The sequence below is a fragment of the Panthera leo genome, chromosome D3, assembly GCF_018350215.1.
Source record: "Panthera leo isolate Ple1 chromosome D3, P.leo_Ple1_pat1.1, whole genome shotgun sequence".
NCBI classification, from domain to species: domain Eukaryota; kingdom Metazoa; phylum Chordata; class Mammalia; order Carnivora; family Felidae; genus Panthera; species Panthera leo.
In genome coordinates, this window is record NC_056690.1 from 85,435,760 (window position 1) to 85,453,901 (window position 18,142).

The 18,142-nt window shown below is 36.3% G+C and overlaps 1 protein-coding gene across 1 annotated transcript in view; it reads left to right on the top strand.

The window, feature by feature from the left end:
* CCDC102B (coiled-coil domain containing 102B) overlaps positions 1-18,142 on the top strand; it is a 197,103-nt gene that overhangs the window by 107,917 nt on the left and 71,044 nt on the right. The window contains exon 10 of the mRNA XM_042911020.1: positions 9,656-9,764. Coding sequence (XP_042766954.1) covers positions 9,656-9,764 — 109 coding nt within the window. The remainder of the gene's footprint in view (positions 1-9,655; positions 9,765-18,142) is intronic.

Consider the following 18,142-nt stretch of genomic DNA (forward strand, 5'->3'; position numbering starts at 1 on the left):
TAATCTGGGTAAGGAAACAGGCATCCAGATCCAGGAGAAACAGAGAACTCCCATCAAAATCAACAAAAGCAGCCCAAAACCAAGACATTCTGTAATTAAATTTGCAAAATATAGTGATAAGGAGAAAATCTTACAGCAAAACAAAATAAGTCCTTAACTTACAAGGGAAAACCCATAAAGCTGGCTGGAGTTTTCTCAACAAGCTTGGCAGGCCAGAAGAGAGTGGCATGAGATTTTCAAAAGGGCTGAAATGGGAAGAATCTGCAGCCAAGTTCACTCTATCCAGCAAGTCTATCATTCAGAATAGAAGAGATAAAGAGTTTCCCAGACAAAAACTAAAGGATTTTGTGACCACTAAACCAGCCCTGCAAGAAATATTAAAGAGAACTTTTTGAGTGTAGAGGGGAGACCAAATATGACAAAGACAAGAAAGGATCAGAGAAAATTTCCAGAAACAATGACAAAGCAAGTCATTTTTTGGCTTGTTAGTTTTTAGTTTTATCATTCTCTTTTCATCATCTTGTTTTCATCATCTCTGGCAGATTCACCTTAATTATGTTTGAGTTATTAATGTACATGGCTAAAACAGCCAGTGTACTTTCTAATTTTTACAGCATTAGTAGACCTCAGCTAGTCAATAAAAATGAAAAATATACTGATATTTATAAGGGACAACTCAAAATTTGAGAGTTACTGATTGCAGAAAAAGGATGCTTTATTCATTGACCATTAGTGGTATAGAGCAAAGAGCACTAGATTTGAAATTAAATGACCTGGTTTTCGCCTTGGATCTGACCTATTCAGCGACATGATACTGGGTTAGCTGAGAGTGCTGTTGTCTCCTTTGTAAGGAGATGGATCGTCGTGCTATGTCACAGTTATCTATTGTTTTATAACAAACCTTCCCACAAAATGGTTAGTGTTGAAACAACAATCACCATATATTCTGTTCATGAGGCTAGAGCATGGTTTTGTGTGGACAACTCATCTGTCACTACACGAGGCTGCAGCCGGGATGGTTCAAGGCTGGAGATGACTGAATTGTTGGGGGCCAGAATCATGTGAAGCCTCCTCTCTCACGCTCATATCTGGTGGCTGACTTTGGTTCTCCCCTGGGGTCTTACGTGGAACACCTGCAGGTGCCCTATCCATGTGGCCACTTTGATTCCTCACAGCATGCTGGCTTGGTTGAAAGTGGACATTTTAAGAGCACAGACAGGGGCGCCTGGGTGACTCAGTCGGTTAAGCATCCGACTTCGGCTCAGGTCATGATCTCATGGTCTGTGAGTTCGGGCCCCAGGTCGGGCTCTGTGCTGACAGCTCAGAGCCTGGGCCCCGCTTCAGATTCTGTTTCTCCATCTCTCTCTGAGCCTCCCCCACTTGTGCTCTGTCTCTCAAAAATAAATAAATATAAAATTTTTTTTTTAAAAAGAGCACAGAAATATATGGCATTTTAATGACCTTGTCCCAAAAGTCACTTAGCATCACTTCTGTCTTCACTGATTTCTTTATTTTCCTTTAATTTTTTTATTTATTTTTGAGAGAAAGAGACAGAGCATGAGCAGGAGAGGGCAGAGAGAGAGGGAGACAGAATCCGAAGCAGACTCCAGGCTCTGAGCTGGCAGCACGGAGCCCAACACGGGGCTCGAACCCATGAACCGTGAGATCATGACCTGAGCTGACGTCAGATGTTCAATTGACTGAGCCACCCAGGCACCCCCTGCCTTCGCTAATTTCTTGTGAGGATCAAGCACAAATAATGTCTGGGAAAGTGACTATTAGTGCGGGTTACTCGGTATGATGTTTTTGTTGTTGTTATTCCTTCATGATCACCTTAGGCAATTATTAGCATTGCGTGGAATATTTGATATACTTTAAAATGTGGTCCCAAAGTCTGAAAATAAGTATTTTTCCATCTCTTTAGTTATAAGACTCTTAATGGGCAGAAAAAAAATGGAAAAAAATAAGTATGAATAGAATTCTATACATTATATAATGGTTTCAATTTTCCCAGTTTAAATGGATTGGAATAGTGACTATTCACACACAAATATTTCACAGATACTATAAGCCCTTTATCTGCCATTCTTTTTCTGTCAGCCAGAAGTTTCTCATTAGTCCCTCTGAAATTTATTCCCACCACTAATACCCTTTTCCAGATGCTTTGTCTACAACTTACCATATGAAGAGATTGTTATAATACAATCATTATACAATCGACTGTAATAATATACCTGAGTATATAATAAAACCTTCTTATTCTACCGTCAAGTATAAATTCCTAATAGACGTAATCAACATTAGTAGAAAGGAGAAAAAAACCGAATTAAATTTTAGGCACGGTCCCCTATTGACATTAATTTTATCTGGAGCTAAGTCTCAGTCAAGCTCTAATCTCTGTGTTTTATTTCCTGAAGGATTTAACTTGTTAGTGGTTATAGACTTCTCTCACACCCACTCACAATGTTACTTTACTGACATAATGTAGTACAGACCATACGAAACAGCTGTTTCCTACATGTAAACTCCCTGAGGGGCCGGTTTTAATGATACACACGAGTATTGCTACACCCTGACTCACACACACATACACATACATATATATCTGACTTCCTTGGAATAAGTTAACCACCTCTCTAGTACATAAACTCTTCGGTTCTCCACAACTTGAATATATAAGCCATAGACAGGCCAGAAAATAAGGGGGAAAGGGGACCTCTGATTCTACTTTGTCTCTTTAGTAAACAAATCCCATGGGCGTTATGTGTCCATGAATCAACATTAGCATGAAGTCCGCATGAGGCGATCGCAAAGCCTTTTTTCTATCACAAGAGAATGTTTCCCAAGGATATAGTATATACTGTTGCTATAAATCTATCTAACTTTTTAAATTCTGCCTCCTGGAATCTCAGCAAGTGGATGGCTGGCGTGGAGAACATGTGAATGTAATTTTGCCTATGTTCCCAGCTAGTGGGAAAATTCCCCTGACTAGAGCACAGGAATCCGCCAAGAGAACTCAGGGGATCATGTCCACCACTCTCACTATGGAGAACTTCCTTATCAAAAGCAAGAAACTTTCTTCTATTATTTGTGCTCTGAGTACCGTTCGCTTTTATGAAAATAATGATCCAGTATCTGGAACCTTCTCGTGTATTGAGAATTTGTACATTTTTTGATCTCTTAAACTCTTCCGAGATAGAAAATTTGAGGTACAGACAGGAACCTAATCCTTTTACCGAGCTAGGTGTACCTAGACCTTTCGGGAGAGGAACTTCGGCAGTCTTAAGTAAGGGAGACCATGAGCTCTAAAATAGTTTAATGTTTAGAACCAGTACCCAAATTAAACTGCAGAGGGCACCTGTATCCCTTAGCAAATGCTCTGCGTTATTTAAGCTGAGCTATAATCAATCCTCCTTCTCAATTTTATTTCTTAGTTTATTTTCTATATAAGAAAAGGAGTATGCTCCAATTATTTTGCTTTGCTTCATTAAATTGTGTGGTTTTTTTCTCAATAAAATGAGACTGAAAATCTTAGCGGGATTACATAGATTCCTGAATGAACACAATGAACAAATTGTCATGCAAGTCTGGTTAATGTTATTTAATGTAATGTTGTTAAAGATTAGACAGTCAGGCCTACTTATTTATTTACTATTACTAATGGCATATGCAGTAAACACATTTGCCTTTTTAAAACAGTAATTTGTGGTGTGTATTCCTTTATTTATACATACGTATTTATTTTTCTAGCTGTATTGAAGTATAACTGAGAAACAAAATTTGTGTGTATTTAAGTTGTACAGAGTGATGGGGTTTTACTGTTTTTTTTAAGTTCTTATTTTAATTCTAGTCAGTTACGATAGAGTGTTCTATCAGTGCAGCTATGCAGTATAGTGATTCAGCAATTCTATATGTCACCCTGTGCTCATCCCAACAAGCACACGTGATGTACTACCATACGCTGTGAAATGATTACCACAATGAAGCTAATTAACACATCCGTCACTTAACATTGTTACTAATTTTTGTGTGTGGTGAGACCTCTTATGAGGTCTTAGCACATTTCACATATGCAATATGATATTGTTAACTACAGTCTTCATGCTGTACATTCGATTCCCAGAACTTACTCATTGCTTAACTGAAAGTTTGGATTGACATCGCCTAACTCTCCCCGCTTCCCAGCTCCCGGCATTCACCATTGCACTCTCTGTTACTATGAGTTCAACTTTTTAAGATTCTGCGTATAAATGAGATGATATAGTATTTGTCTTTCTGTGGTGGCTTATTTCATTTAGCCTAATGTCCTACATATGTACACATACACACACGCACACACACACACGCACGCACGTCTCACATGTTCCATGTCCATTTGTAGATGGACAATTGCCTCTATATCTTGCCTTTTGTGAATATTGCTGCAATGAACATGAAGGTACAGATGTCGCTTTGAGATACTTCTTTCCCTTCCTTGAGCTATGTACCTAGAAGTGGGATTGCTAGATTATAATGATAGTTCTATTTTTAATTTGTTGAGGAACTTGCATACCTTTGTCCATAGGGGCTACACCAATTTACACTGCACCCCAACAATATCATTTCAACTACACTCTTACCAATCCTGGTTATCGCTTGTCTTTTTGATAATAGCCATTCTAAAGTGTCGAGGTGTTATCTCACTGACGTTATGGTTTGCTTTTCACTAATGATTACTGATTCAAGCACCTGTACATATGCTTGGCCATTTGTATGTCTTCTTTGGAAAACTGTCTACTCAGGTCCTTTGCCCATTTTTTAATTGTTTGGTTTGCTTTGGTTTGGTTTTTGTTGTTGTTTGGTTGGTTGGTTTTTGCTGTTGAGTTGTTTGAGTTCCTTGTGTATTTTGGATATTAACCGGTTGTCAAATATATGGTTCTCAAATATTTCCTCCATTCCATAGGTTGCCTTTTAATTTTGTTGATTGTTTCTTTTTCTGTGCAGAAGCTTTTTAGCTTGATATACTGCCACTTATTTTTGCTTTTGTTTTATATGCATTTGGTGTCAAATCCAAAAACCTGTTGCCAATACCATTATCCAGGAGTTTTTTCCTTATGCTTTCTTCTAGGAGTTTAACATTTTCAGTCTTATATTTAACCCATTTCAAGTTAATTTTTCTCTACTTTTGCAACTGTTTTTTGTTTGTTTGTTTTTTACTCTATAGTACCTTTTGTGTTTGGGTATTTCCTTGCTGAAGGAAATTGAGTCTACTTCTCTGCAGAGGCTGCAACATTGCTAGTAAATCTCAACTTGAGTCTCCCTTGTCATTAAGGCACAGACACTTGACATAGGAACAGCTTTTCAGATGTAGCCACCTAGACTTTTTAGCAGAAGCTAATGCTCCAAGAAGCAAGTGCCCGGAATCCATCCTGATGAGGGAGGAGCCTGCGGCAGTAACTATGTCTTGATCCCAGAGGCAGCAGTGGTCTCTGCTCTCTGGTGAAACTGTCCCCCATCTGGAGTTGATGGTATTGAGGTCATGCTGGTTGTCTGTGCCTAACTGGTGGCCTCAATGACACGCTGATGGGAAGATTGCTGTGGCTTCATCTTCATCAGACGCTTAACGGATGGAGCCACTCAGGTGCCCCTACAGTATTTTTTAAATTCATTTCTTTCCTGAGGCACCTGGGTGGCTCAGTTGGTTGAGTGTCCAGCTTCGGCTCAGGTCATGATCTCCCAGTTTGTGGGTTCGAGCCCCGCGTCGGGCTCTGTGCTGACAGCCTGGAGCCTGTTTTGGATTCTGTGTGTGTCTCTCTTGCTGCCCTTCCCCTGTTCGTGCTCTGTCTCTCAAAAATGAATAAACATTAAAAAAATTTTTTTTAATTCATTTCTTTTCTACTTAAATTATATATGGGTATTTGCTAAAAGGTGCTAAAAATGCTCCAGGATATAATTATAAACACTTGGGAGTAGAATCACAAAATGGAAAATATGTTGCTGATTAAAAGCATATTTTAAAACATTTTTAAATTATTTATAGTGGATACTAACTCTACATTTTAGATTAATAGAAAAACTGGTTTCTAGATGTTATTACAGGTTAATTATTTTTGCCTGGCCAAAACACTTCATATTAATAGACCTTTAGGAAAATACTTACCACATATTTTACAGTGAAATTTCACACAGTTCAAAAATAAATAATATTTATTCCCAAATATTAATGTTTCAGGAATTTTCATCCTTGAAAAATATTTTGGTTAATCTTGTTTTCTATATATATATGTTCAAGTTGTATGCCCAATTATTATGGGATTGTGATAGTTAACAAAATACGAAAATATTGCATAGAAATATCATATCTTTCCATAAAAATCTTGGTTCACACAGTATCTTTTAGTTCTGCAACTTTTATATATTTTAGCAGTTAGATTTTTAAAAGTTTATATCATCATATATAAGATACTACATTTTTGCTGAGCTTTATCTTACTATTTTTAGAAGAATTTGTGCATAAAATATGCAGTATCTTTTAGAGTAAATTAGGATTTTTCTTTGCCTTCCTGTAGTTCAAATGGCATGATGATAGTTTAAATTTCAATTATAAATTTAACTGTATAATTAATCAATTTTGAAAATCTCTCTAAAATATAGAATAAATTGATTAGGCCAGAAATTAAGAATTTAAAGGGTGCCCTCTGCTGCATAAATTTAAGCGTACAATGTCCATATGTCCTTCAGCTTTGCTTGCATTGAGTCACAAAATATTTTTTGATGAATGCATATTAAAAATATCCAAGTATCACATTATCATTAAATAAGTTTCTATGAATTGCCAGTCTGCTGCCTTCCCTGACTAAATGGTACCATTTTACATAATAAAAATGCATAATTTTATTTCAGTAAGCCATAAATATAAATTACTGTATTTAAGATGCATACTTAAAGAGATAAATAATACTACATTTTAAATGTTACTAATTTGTCTTAAATAAGGTAATAGGAATCTTCATTTTAATATACTTGGGAAAATTATATTATTTTTATTTCATGAACTGGCTTTGACTACTTGTTATAAGTCTAGATGTAATCTAGATATAATCATATCTTTAAAATGCATCTATGTTTCACTGTAACTAAGATGAAATGTTTAATTAATATGTAGTTTGAAATGCTCTTTTTGAACCTCTTATAAAAACCTTAAAGGGATATTTACCCCCAATATTTTTGGTGGCATTTTTGAAGATCGACATTTATTCAGTAGTAATAATGAATCATTTTTGTGTTAATGTGAGCTTTTTCTGCTCATGTTAGCATTTGATTTATTAAAGTATAATGTTAAAAACTGACAGTGATCTGAACATGTATGATTTTGAATTCATACAATTTAAAATGTAGACTTTTCTCCGATTTTCAAGTAAATTTTTATATTATTCTACTGAAAATTTTTGAGAATATAATATTTTGATAAATAACTTGGGTGTCCTTAGCTGGCTGGGTCTGCTTTTCTATCAGGATTTTGGGCTGAGGTCGTTAATCTGGATGTGTAGACATTCATAGGCAGGTGTTCATAGGACCTAGACTTTTATATTGAGTCCTTTTGTTGGTTAATTTTATATATTTGCTGTTAATGAGAGATTTAAAATTATAGTCTTATTAACGGTGAGGATGTTTTTGCAAACTGAGTCTTCTGAGGTTAAACTCTAACTAATTCTGAGACGTTCTCTTCAATTCCATGGCTTGGTTCATACAAATATAGTTATATAACTTTTTAATGAGCTGCTTATCCATTCATTGGATTAATCTATTTATGACCTAATCCTATTTTGAATTATTTTCATAGTGTTGCTTCCTGGAAGATTCATATTTCTCATAATTATGTAAATGGCATTCAATTTTGATTCTGGGTGCATCTTTTAGATCTGTGAATATCTTCTAAGATCCTTCTAGTGACATTATCATGGGACTAGACCCGAGTGTGTGCATTGGTTAATTAAAATTACAATAAGGTTGTAACTAACAGCCACAAAATCTCAGTGGTGTACAACATTCAGACTTTATTTAGCTGGAGTCTGTGAGCCAACTAACGGCTGACTGATATTGACTGGACTCTGCAGGGGAGCAGGGGAGACTGGTTATGATCCATATCTCTCCTACCCCCACTGGGAGCAGTAAGTCTGCATTGGTATGTACTTATTGCTGTAGCCAAAATATAAGAGGGTAAAACCTCTTATTGTATAAATTGTATAAACACGTTTGAAGGCTCGGCCACATGGTGCCCACTAGCATTCCACTGGTGATATCATTCACATTTTCCATTTTCCAAAACACTGCAAGTGATGATTTCATCATGTGTTTTCACTACTAAATAACACATATCACTATTTTTCCAGCTGCTTATGTTTTATCACCATTTTTCCAGCCTCTGCCCACAATCTAGTCCTGAAGTTAAGTCTACATATTTTTCATTTTTGTTACTGTAGCATCTCCCCCCTTAAGTGTCATTTTCTATGTCAGTTATCTTTTGCTGCAGAAAAAACAAACAAAACAAAACAAAACACACACACACACACACACACACACACACACACACACTCTTCAGTGTCGTAAAACAACTATTCTTTTTGCCCATATGGGTACAAAAAAGGTGAGGTCAGCTGACCTCCACTTGACCAGCAGGGCTTGGCTCAGTGGTAAGGCTGGGCTCAGATCTGCTTTATGTTTTTATTTGGGGACAGCAATTCCCGAGGGAAAACTCTTTTCACAGTGATGGCTGAAGCATAAGAGAAGAAGCCCAACCACACAAATTCTTTTCAAACATCTGCGTCTGTCATATCTGCTAATATCCCATTGTCAAAGACTAGAAGCAAGGGTTGAGGAAAGCAATTCTGTCCATGGGAGTAGAGAAAAGAGATTGAACATTATTAAGCACTAATCTAATGCACCACACAAATGAGGATTGTCCATCTGCAAAGGTCAATATATGCTAATTACGACCAGTAGTAAACAATTATTTTCAGTGACTCACTCTGATAGACATATGGGCATACAAAAAATCGATAATTGAGATATTAAAGGACCAGATTTCAATTCTAACTGAGTCACTTGTTCTACAAATGGAGAAATTAATGTCAATTATTTTAAATAAAGATCCCAGTGAAATTGCTTCATTAAACAAAATTGCAAATATTTAAAAAGTATTTTTATAGCCCCAGTAAATAATTGATTTCTTAAATTATTATGTAGACTCCTTGTCATTCTCTGTCATATCAAAGGATTCTTCATTCATGTATAGTCACAATATGAAGCTGGATAGAAGCCATGTTAAAATTAGAAATATATATATATATCCTCCTATACAAGGAGAAATAATATGAATGAGATAATGAGACAAATGCATGAATAATACAGGAGAAAGCAGGCAGAAAGTTAAATATTTTGATACAGGCAAAGCCAAATTAAATATGTTTAACCTACTCTAATGCTGACAGAATAAAAAATTAAACCAAGTTTTATTCAATATTTGTAATTGTTAATAAGCTGGAAAAGTTTTCCTGTGATTACAATGGTCGTATACAAATATAAAAATAATGAAAACAGGAAATAAAAACATTGAATGTGTTCCTAAACTTGTTTTTAAATTGTAAGTCTATTTTGCTTTTAATTCTTTATTTAGAAAGCGCTCATCTTTGGAAAAAGAAATAGAACGACTGGAGTCAGCTTTGTCTGTATGGAAATGGAAATATGAAGAACTGAAAGAATCAGAGCCAAAAAATCTGAAAGAGGTATGGAGACGTACAGTGTTGAGAAAGAAAGGAAACTGCCCGTTTTCTCTGTTTAGATGTGTAAGCCAGTGGGCAGAAACCTCCACAAAGAGGAAAGGTTTAAAAATTGAATTTCCTCCATAAGAGGGGTATTTGAACTTACCTGCTCATGTGAACTCGGTCAAACTCAGCCCGTTAGAAATCTTGTTCTAAACAGATGAACATATGGGAAAGAAGATAGAGACAGGGGGAAGCCAAGCATAAGAGAGTCTTAACTGTGGAGGAAACTGAGGGCCGATGGAGGGAGGTGGGTGGGGGATGGGCTAGATGGGGGATGGGCCTGAAGGAGGGCACTGGTGATGAGCATGGGGTAATATGTGTAAGTAATGAATCGCTAAATATGACTCCTGAAACCAAGATTACCCTATATGTTAACTAGCTAGAATGTAAACAAAACTTTGAACAACAAGAAAAAAGAAATCTTGTTCTAAATAACACGTATTTTCAGTGATCAGCCTGACAGCATTAATTATCCATTCCAGGAACTTGTGAGGGGACTCTGCTAAAGAAGCCATTATATCATAGCACTTACAATAAACAAAATTATCTTGTTCTTTTATGAAGCAGTTTGAAGATATCCATTCATCTCAAGTGCATTTAGGTTCTTTTCATATTGACTTTATAGTAATTCAGAATCAGCCTACTTGCCTTTATACTTTGCCTTTGCTTTTTCATCAATAAAATGCTGTCATAAACCTTCCCCATTTCAATGATTTATTAATATTTATGGTTTAAACAATATTAATTGTACATCCTCTGTGTACTAAAGCATCGTTCCAGGTAAGTAAGTGGGACAGAATAATGAGCAAAGAAAAGAAAAATACTGACAAAATAATGGCAAGCCAAATTCTTCAAGTGAGTAAACATTTAGTTGTGTGTGTGTGTATTTATATGTATATTAATAATATGTATTAAACATCATATATTATGTATACACACACACACACAAACCATATACATGCTGAAGAGCTGTCTGAAGAAGCTATCTAAATCAATTATGTAATTGCGCCTTAATCAAAAGTGCTGTTCTATCAGTTGTTAGAAAAAAAAAAAAAGTGGTAAGCAGTGTTTCTCTTTGTTTATGAAATCCCACATGAATGTTGCTTCAGATTTTCTTCCAGCAAGTGGTAAAGTTTAGACTCATTGACTTAAGTTTGCTAAAATTGCTTGAGGAGCCTTAGCTGGCCGCATACGCCTGATTTCTGAATCCTACGCGGGCATTCTGACTTCCACGGGGCAGTGTCATCACAAGGTTCAGATATGGTCAGCTCTGTTCACACAGTGGACCACTGAGACTTCAAAGGAGGAGGAGCTTTTCCTCATACTATTAAGCAAATATTTCCTGCTTAGAAACCACTTATTAATCAAAGGTAATTTCAGTGAGAGCCGCAGTGCAGGGTGAGTGAAACAAAGCTAACAAGCTACATAAAGTTTCCCCCTCCTTTGTTGATTCATGTGAGGTGGTCAGAGTGACTTCGTTTCTAGTTCAGACTTTAGGTACATACACAGTGTATGCGTGTGTACACACACATGCCTTTATATATGGATTCATATATTTATATTCACAGGTACCTAACTGAACGTGGTGTCTCTAGGTATGATTCTTGACAGTAATTGAATGTTATGCAGGAAAAATAGTTCACAACGCAATAATCATGTTATGTGTACAGTATACATGTATTTTCCCTTTCTAATAATGGGCTCTAAATTTGATTGAGAAAGCTAATACTGAAGATAGAATTCGTTTTAAATTTAATTTTACGAGGAACATGCATTTACCATCTCTTGCCACTAGTGGACGGTGCAGACTTGATAACGTTAGTTTCCTAATGCTTTTTATTCGAGTAATTTAACATGTCTGTGCAACTGTTTTTGAGAAGAAGTCATGGTTTTCAGTTGGTTTACAAAGTGATATGTATATTTTAAAACGCTTAATGTTTTATCGTCAAAGATGGTATTTTTGACATTAAGCGGGAACATGTCTGCTTTAAATTAGCAAAGCTTTATAAATGAGAAAAAATAAAACCAATGCAGCATGGGTGTAAAATGGCTCTACGTTTTCACACCTATACAGAAAAATATATTAGTCCATATGTGATCCTTTTACTAGATAAAATTATAGGGCTTTTGGAACAGGGGAAACCTCAAGATTGTTGTGAGAAACTTGTTCAAGTATTTAAACTTTGAGTGCATGTTTCGGTTCAATCAACTACAGGTTTGAACACTGAAGGAAAGTAACAATGAATAAAAAAAGAGTTTTACTTTAGATGATGGAGAGCTAATTTAAACGGAAATAAAGAAAAACACATTGTTTGAATTATTTATATGAGATTATTTTTTGAAATGTCTCTTTCCACTCCCTAAAAAGAATTGGTGATATTCTTAAAGGCTTTTTGAAAAGATATGGGATGCACATACGTTTAAATTACTTTAGAGATATTGTGGAATATTTAAAAATGTTTAAAAACTGAATAAATAAAAACACTTTGTCACACGTAATTTTTAGGTATCCTTTTGTTTAGCTGTTTTGTAATAGATTATAACAGGAGAAGAATTTGACCGCACATTTGGAAATGGCCTTGTAGAGTAATTATAAGTGTAAAATATTCAAAGTTTTTATACAGTTGATTGACAATCAGGGATCACGCCATGATGCATCCTTTGGGACCTCATAGGAATTCTCTTTTCTTACTCTACCTCTCAAAAATTATGATAAATGATATTCACTTTCACTGTAGCTCCTCATCTATAGAAAGTTCTGAATACGAGTGTAATTCTGTTTTACATGCCTGAAACTGTTACAAGCAAATACATATGTGGCCAGTAACTGCTTATGGAAAGATTAGCAATTTTTAGAGTCAGAAACAGATGTGCTTAATAGACCAAGGTTCTTAAAAATGTATTTTAAAATCTGGCATCTTTAGAGGAAAATCATTCTTAAATCACTGATATTTAGAGCAGAGTCAATATAAGAATTTAATTGTAAAATCTAGTATTTCAAATGCAACCAAAACAATGAGGAGTAGAGATGGTTATATTCCAAATGCTGTTCCTGTGCTGAATTTAATACTTATTCAGCTTTCCCTTTGCAGGTCTGTAAGTATTGATTTGAAATGACATTATGAATTGCAAGTTTTCTGGGATGATCATCTTCATGAAATCTCATGATCTAGAGAATCAAATATTCATGGAAGTGATATTGATTATAAATAATTATGGTATCTTTGCTTTAACAATAAATGACTCTGATCCTTTCCAGAATGGAAGATATCTTTTACCATATGTGGAAAATACTGATAACATTTTAAAATTGGTCTCAAACTGAAAAAATGAAATGCAATCTGGCTTTGAAAATTTTGTGCTTTTACCAGCATCTTTTTAAGGCTTTTATTGAGGAGTTTTTTGTCTTTTTGTGGTAATAATGATGTTTCTAGTAGTTTATAATTTACAATGTTATTTCATAAATATTTATATTAAATATTTATAAAGACAAGCTTCATGGGGAGTCTTTATGGCACTAAGAGCTGACAGTAATGCCTTATCTCAAATACCTCAAAACACGTTTCTGATTTGGGGGAAATTGAAGGTTAGAATTAGGATTATATGTAGCTAAAATTCTACACTAATACCTTCAATTTCTTTCCGAAATGCGATTTTTAAAAAATTATTTTTTCTCTTTACTTATTATTTTTTAATTGAGTTTGGTTGGAGATACCTTCACTTTTTGAAAGATTACATCAATGGACACTTAGGTTGCTTCCATATCTTGACTATTGTAGATAATGTTGCTGTAGACGTAAGAGTGTATTTTTGTGAATTAGTATTCTCAATTTTGGAGGTAAATGCCCAGTAGTGTAATTATTGTATCGTATGGTATTTTCATTTTTAATTTTGGGGGAGACCTCCGTATTTTTCACAGTGGCTGTACAAAATGACATTCCCACCAACGGTGCACCAGGTTCCCTTTTCTCCGCATCCTCGCCAACACTTGTTACTTCTTGTGTTGTTAATTTTAGCCATTCTGACAGGTGTGAAATGATATCTCATTGTGGTTTCGATTTGCATTTCCCTGATGATGAGTGATATTGTGTCTGTTGACCATCTGCATGTCTTCTTTGGAGGAATGTCTGTTCATGTCTTCTGCCCATTTTTAATTGGATTATTTATTTTTTTGGTGTTGAGTTGTATAAGTTCTTTATACATTTTGGATATTAATCCTTTATTGGATATGTCATGTGCAAATATCTTCTCTCATTCAAGAGGTTATCTGTTAGTTTTGTTGGTTGTTCCTTGCTGTGCAGAAGCTTTTTATTTTGACGTAGTCCCAAAGGTTTATTTATACTTTTGTTTCCTTTGCCAATATGGGAGCTATTCTGTATACATAAGGAAAGGGTCCTTGAAGATATTTATTTGAAATAGGTGTATGGTGGAGTGTTAGTACAGTTGGGAATTCAAAACTGCCTCATTTTGCTATTTTTGTGGCTTAAAGAAATAGCCCATAGAAATGGCCAAAATTATTAATGTATCTTACCAGTTCTAACCATACACGGTAACTCCTGCCATTGCTGTCTCTGCTATTTCCCCAGTCATAACCACCAGATCTACCACTTTGCCCCCTCCTGCCAGGTCTTTTACCCATCACCGTTGACCTTTTTAGTTTTCCATCCAGTTGCCAGAGTGATATTTCTGAAAACAGAAATTGAATCATATTATACCCTTGCTTCAAACACTTAAGTGACTTCCCTTTTACTTCGAGTAGAGCTGCTTGCTAAGTAATTGGACGTCTAAGGAAATCTAAACCCACCCGGTTAAACCACCAGACGTTTAAACTTCAAAGGATGCCCGATAAGGATACCACTCTTTTCTACCCTAACTGCTCTAACAAGCAGTGCCCCAGATTTCAGTAGATAGGACCCAGTAGATGGTAATTTTTGACTCACATACATTTTCTACAGGTGTTTGAAAGTCAGCCTTCTCCTTCTATACAGTGACTTTCTGTCCCCTGGGCTCTCAGAAGTCATGCAGCTGAACACTCTGCATCTGACCAAGATTAGAAGAAAGAGAGAATGAGGATCATATGGGGATGTTTTGTGCTCCAGGCTTGGGAGTGGTGTACCTTATTTCCACTGAGAACCCGCAGGCAAGTACTCATTTGCCCAGTGACTCCTTATTGTAAGTAATGTTGGGAAGTGTATTCAAGCTGTATACTTCAAAAGAAAAAGAAAATGAATTTTAAAACCATCTAACTAGTTTCTGCTGCAAGAATCAATATGATACCTAATTAGTAAGATTTACTTATGAATATGTTATCTTGTGAGTAAATCTATCAATTAATGTATTACTTTTATTGTTCTTGGTAAAACTTCTATTTAAAGGAAAGTGAGCTTCCTGATCTTAAAATCCGTATTAAAGAGCTTGATTTACATCTCCACAGATGGGCTGGACAGGTGAAAGCTGTTTTTCCTGTGAGACCCTTTCACTCTTCATCCTTTGTGCTTGAGAAAGATTGTGCAAGGTATACTTCTTGCAGATATCTCTTACCCAAAGAACGGGAGAGGAAGGAACAGGGCGACAGATGCCCAATTTCCCCTTTAAATTTACCAGTGAGATAAGTCCTCCTCTTCCTGACAAGGAAAGAGTAACAGATGGAGGCACCCTTGGAGCTGTGGTCAAGTAGCTGGCCATCCACAGGGATGCATGCTTTGAGTAGAGAAAAGGCTCCCCTCTCTTGACTACTTACCATCACCTACATGATTTCACTTCCCCTTCTACGATTTTATAATCAACTGGTGGATACCTGTTCCCATACTGTCTGGGGTGATTGGTCCTGACTACTAGGGGGTAATTGGACTGGTGCTCTACCATGGAGATGAGGAGGAGTGTATCAGGAATGCAGGAGGTCCCCTAGGGAGTCTTAGGATTACCATGCCCTTCGATTATGGTTGATGGAAAACTACAGTTGGAAAACTGCCAACGCAGGCAGGATTAGTAATGGTCCTGAGCGTTCAGGAATGGAGGTTCGGGTCATCCCACCAGGTAAAGAACCACGACCATCTGTGTGCTTGCCGTACACAAGGGGAATGCAGAATGGATGATTGAAGAAGGTAGCTACAACCAGAAATGAGCACTGTCAGTTACAGAAATGAGCACTGTAGTGTCATGAGTATTTGTTCCTTAATTTGCTGTGAATATGCCTCTCTCCCTGTCCATCTGTCTGCCAGCAGACAGCCCTATCTCTGTATATTTATGGTTTCTTTCTGATTGCCTGCCATTAACATAGAATGTATTGATTCTATATCAGTATGTAAGCATGATTAAGTTTACTTCAGAGTATTTAAGTTATGGGGTATCAGGAGAAGAGTAAACATCATTCAGGACTTTGCTTCCTCTTCTGGAGTAATGATTAGTGGATTTTTGAAAACTTGCATCATGTTCGATGGAATCATGTCCTTGTTTTTGTCTTTATTTAAAGATTAAATGTGGTTTTAAGTGATGCATATGGATGCCGAATTGACAAGAGGTGGACTTGTGATGGTTCGTTTTATGTGTCAGCTTGACTGGGCTGAAGGGTGCTCAGATCTCTGACAAACATTTCTGGTATATCTTTGAAATGTGAATAGGTAAACTGAGTAAAGAAGCTCCCCAGTGCAGGCAGACATCACCTAATCCACTGAGGGTCCGAATAGAACATAAAGGCAGAGGAAGGGTGAATCTGTTCTTTGCTTGAGCTAGGACGTCCGTCTCCTCTTGCCCCAAACATCGCCATTCCTGGTTCTCTGGGCTTGCAGACTTAGACTGAGAATTGTACCTTTGGCTTCTAATTCTCAGGTATTTGGGCTTGTACTAGAATTGACTCCCATTGGCTCTCCTGGTTCTCCAGTTTGTCGACTGCAGATCCTGGGACCTCTTGCTCTCCATAACCTCATAAGCCAATTCCTATCATAAATCTCTCCATCTCTCCCATATATAGAGAGATATTATAATATATATTTATCTATCTATCTGTATGTATATATTTATATTTATATTTGTAACTTATATTTTCTTTTTTTTTTTGGAGAACACTCACTAGTACCTTTTGGTCTATGCTGTTTTTCTCTGTCTAGAACAGTCACACACAACGCTTTCAGCCCCTACCAGCCAGCCACATCTGGCCACTAACCTCAGTTTACATATTACTTTATAAAAAAGGAATGATTTCAGTCCAAAAAAATATTTCCTTCACTATTTGCCTTCAAAGAAATGTGCAAGATTTTAAAAGACCTTCTCAAAACATGTAGCTATTTTTGTGTTTGTTTACTGTGTATCTTTCCCTTTGAACTGTCAGCTTCGTGATAATATACATTGTTTGCTTTATTAATCTCCCTCTATCCAGTGCTGAACAAATGATGCTATAGTTTGTGGTGAACAGCCCCCTTTTTCTTCTCCGGCTCTGTACGTGTATATTTCCGTATGGCAGCTGTGGCTACAGTGTAAAGAGGGTAGTTGAAACCCTCGACTTGTCTTGTATGAGCCTGACGAGGCTACCACTCTATATCCCTGAGGGGTTTAGATTTTCCAGGGCGCTGGAGTGAACCTTCACCCCTAACGTTGTATCCATCATGAAAATCTGTTCAGTTTGTTCTTTGCAAAGCATAAATTGGCTTATCAGGCCAAAGAGTGAGGCTGATGAAATACTGTATTAGAATTCTATAAATGTATAAGAACAATGAAGCATATGGGACAGAGTTTTGCTGATATAACCGCCTTTAAGACCTTTTTAAACAAACCTAATTAAGAATAATATAAGGACTAAATGACATAAGTCAGAATTAATTGAACTACTACTGGATAATTTATAGACATTGCCAAGGTAACCCTCATAACACTGTGATGACTTATTTAATTTGAAGGCTATTATAAGAATTATAAATGAAAATTAGGCTATTCAAAACCTACCTTGCTTGTGGGTATAAAGATATAGTAGGTATAGATACACCTACAGATATAAAGAAAAAGGTTGAAATCAGATGTTTCAATATCTATTCAAATTAAACAGTACTATTTTATTTTATTTTTTTAATGTTTATTTATTTTTGAGAGAGACAGACAGAGTACAAGCAGGGGAGCGGCAGAGAGAGAGGGAGACACAGAATCCAAAGCAGGCTCCAGGCTCCAAGCTGTCAGCACAGAGCCCCTCGCGGGGCTTGAACTCATGGGCCACAAGATCATGACCAGAGTCAAAGTCAGACACTTAACTGACTGAACCACCCAGGCGCCCCAATACTATTCTACAAATAAAAATATAACACAAAGGAGTCAGCTGAGATTTAGTTAATTTATAGAAATTAATAGTTTGA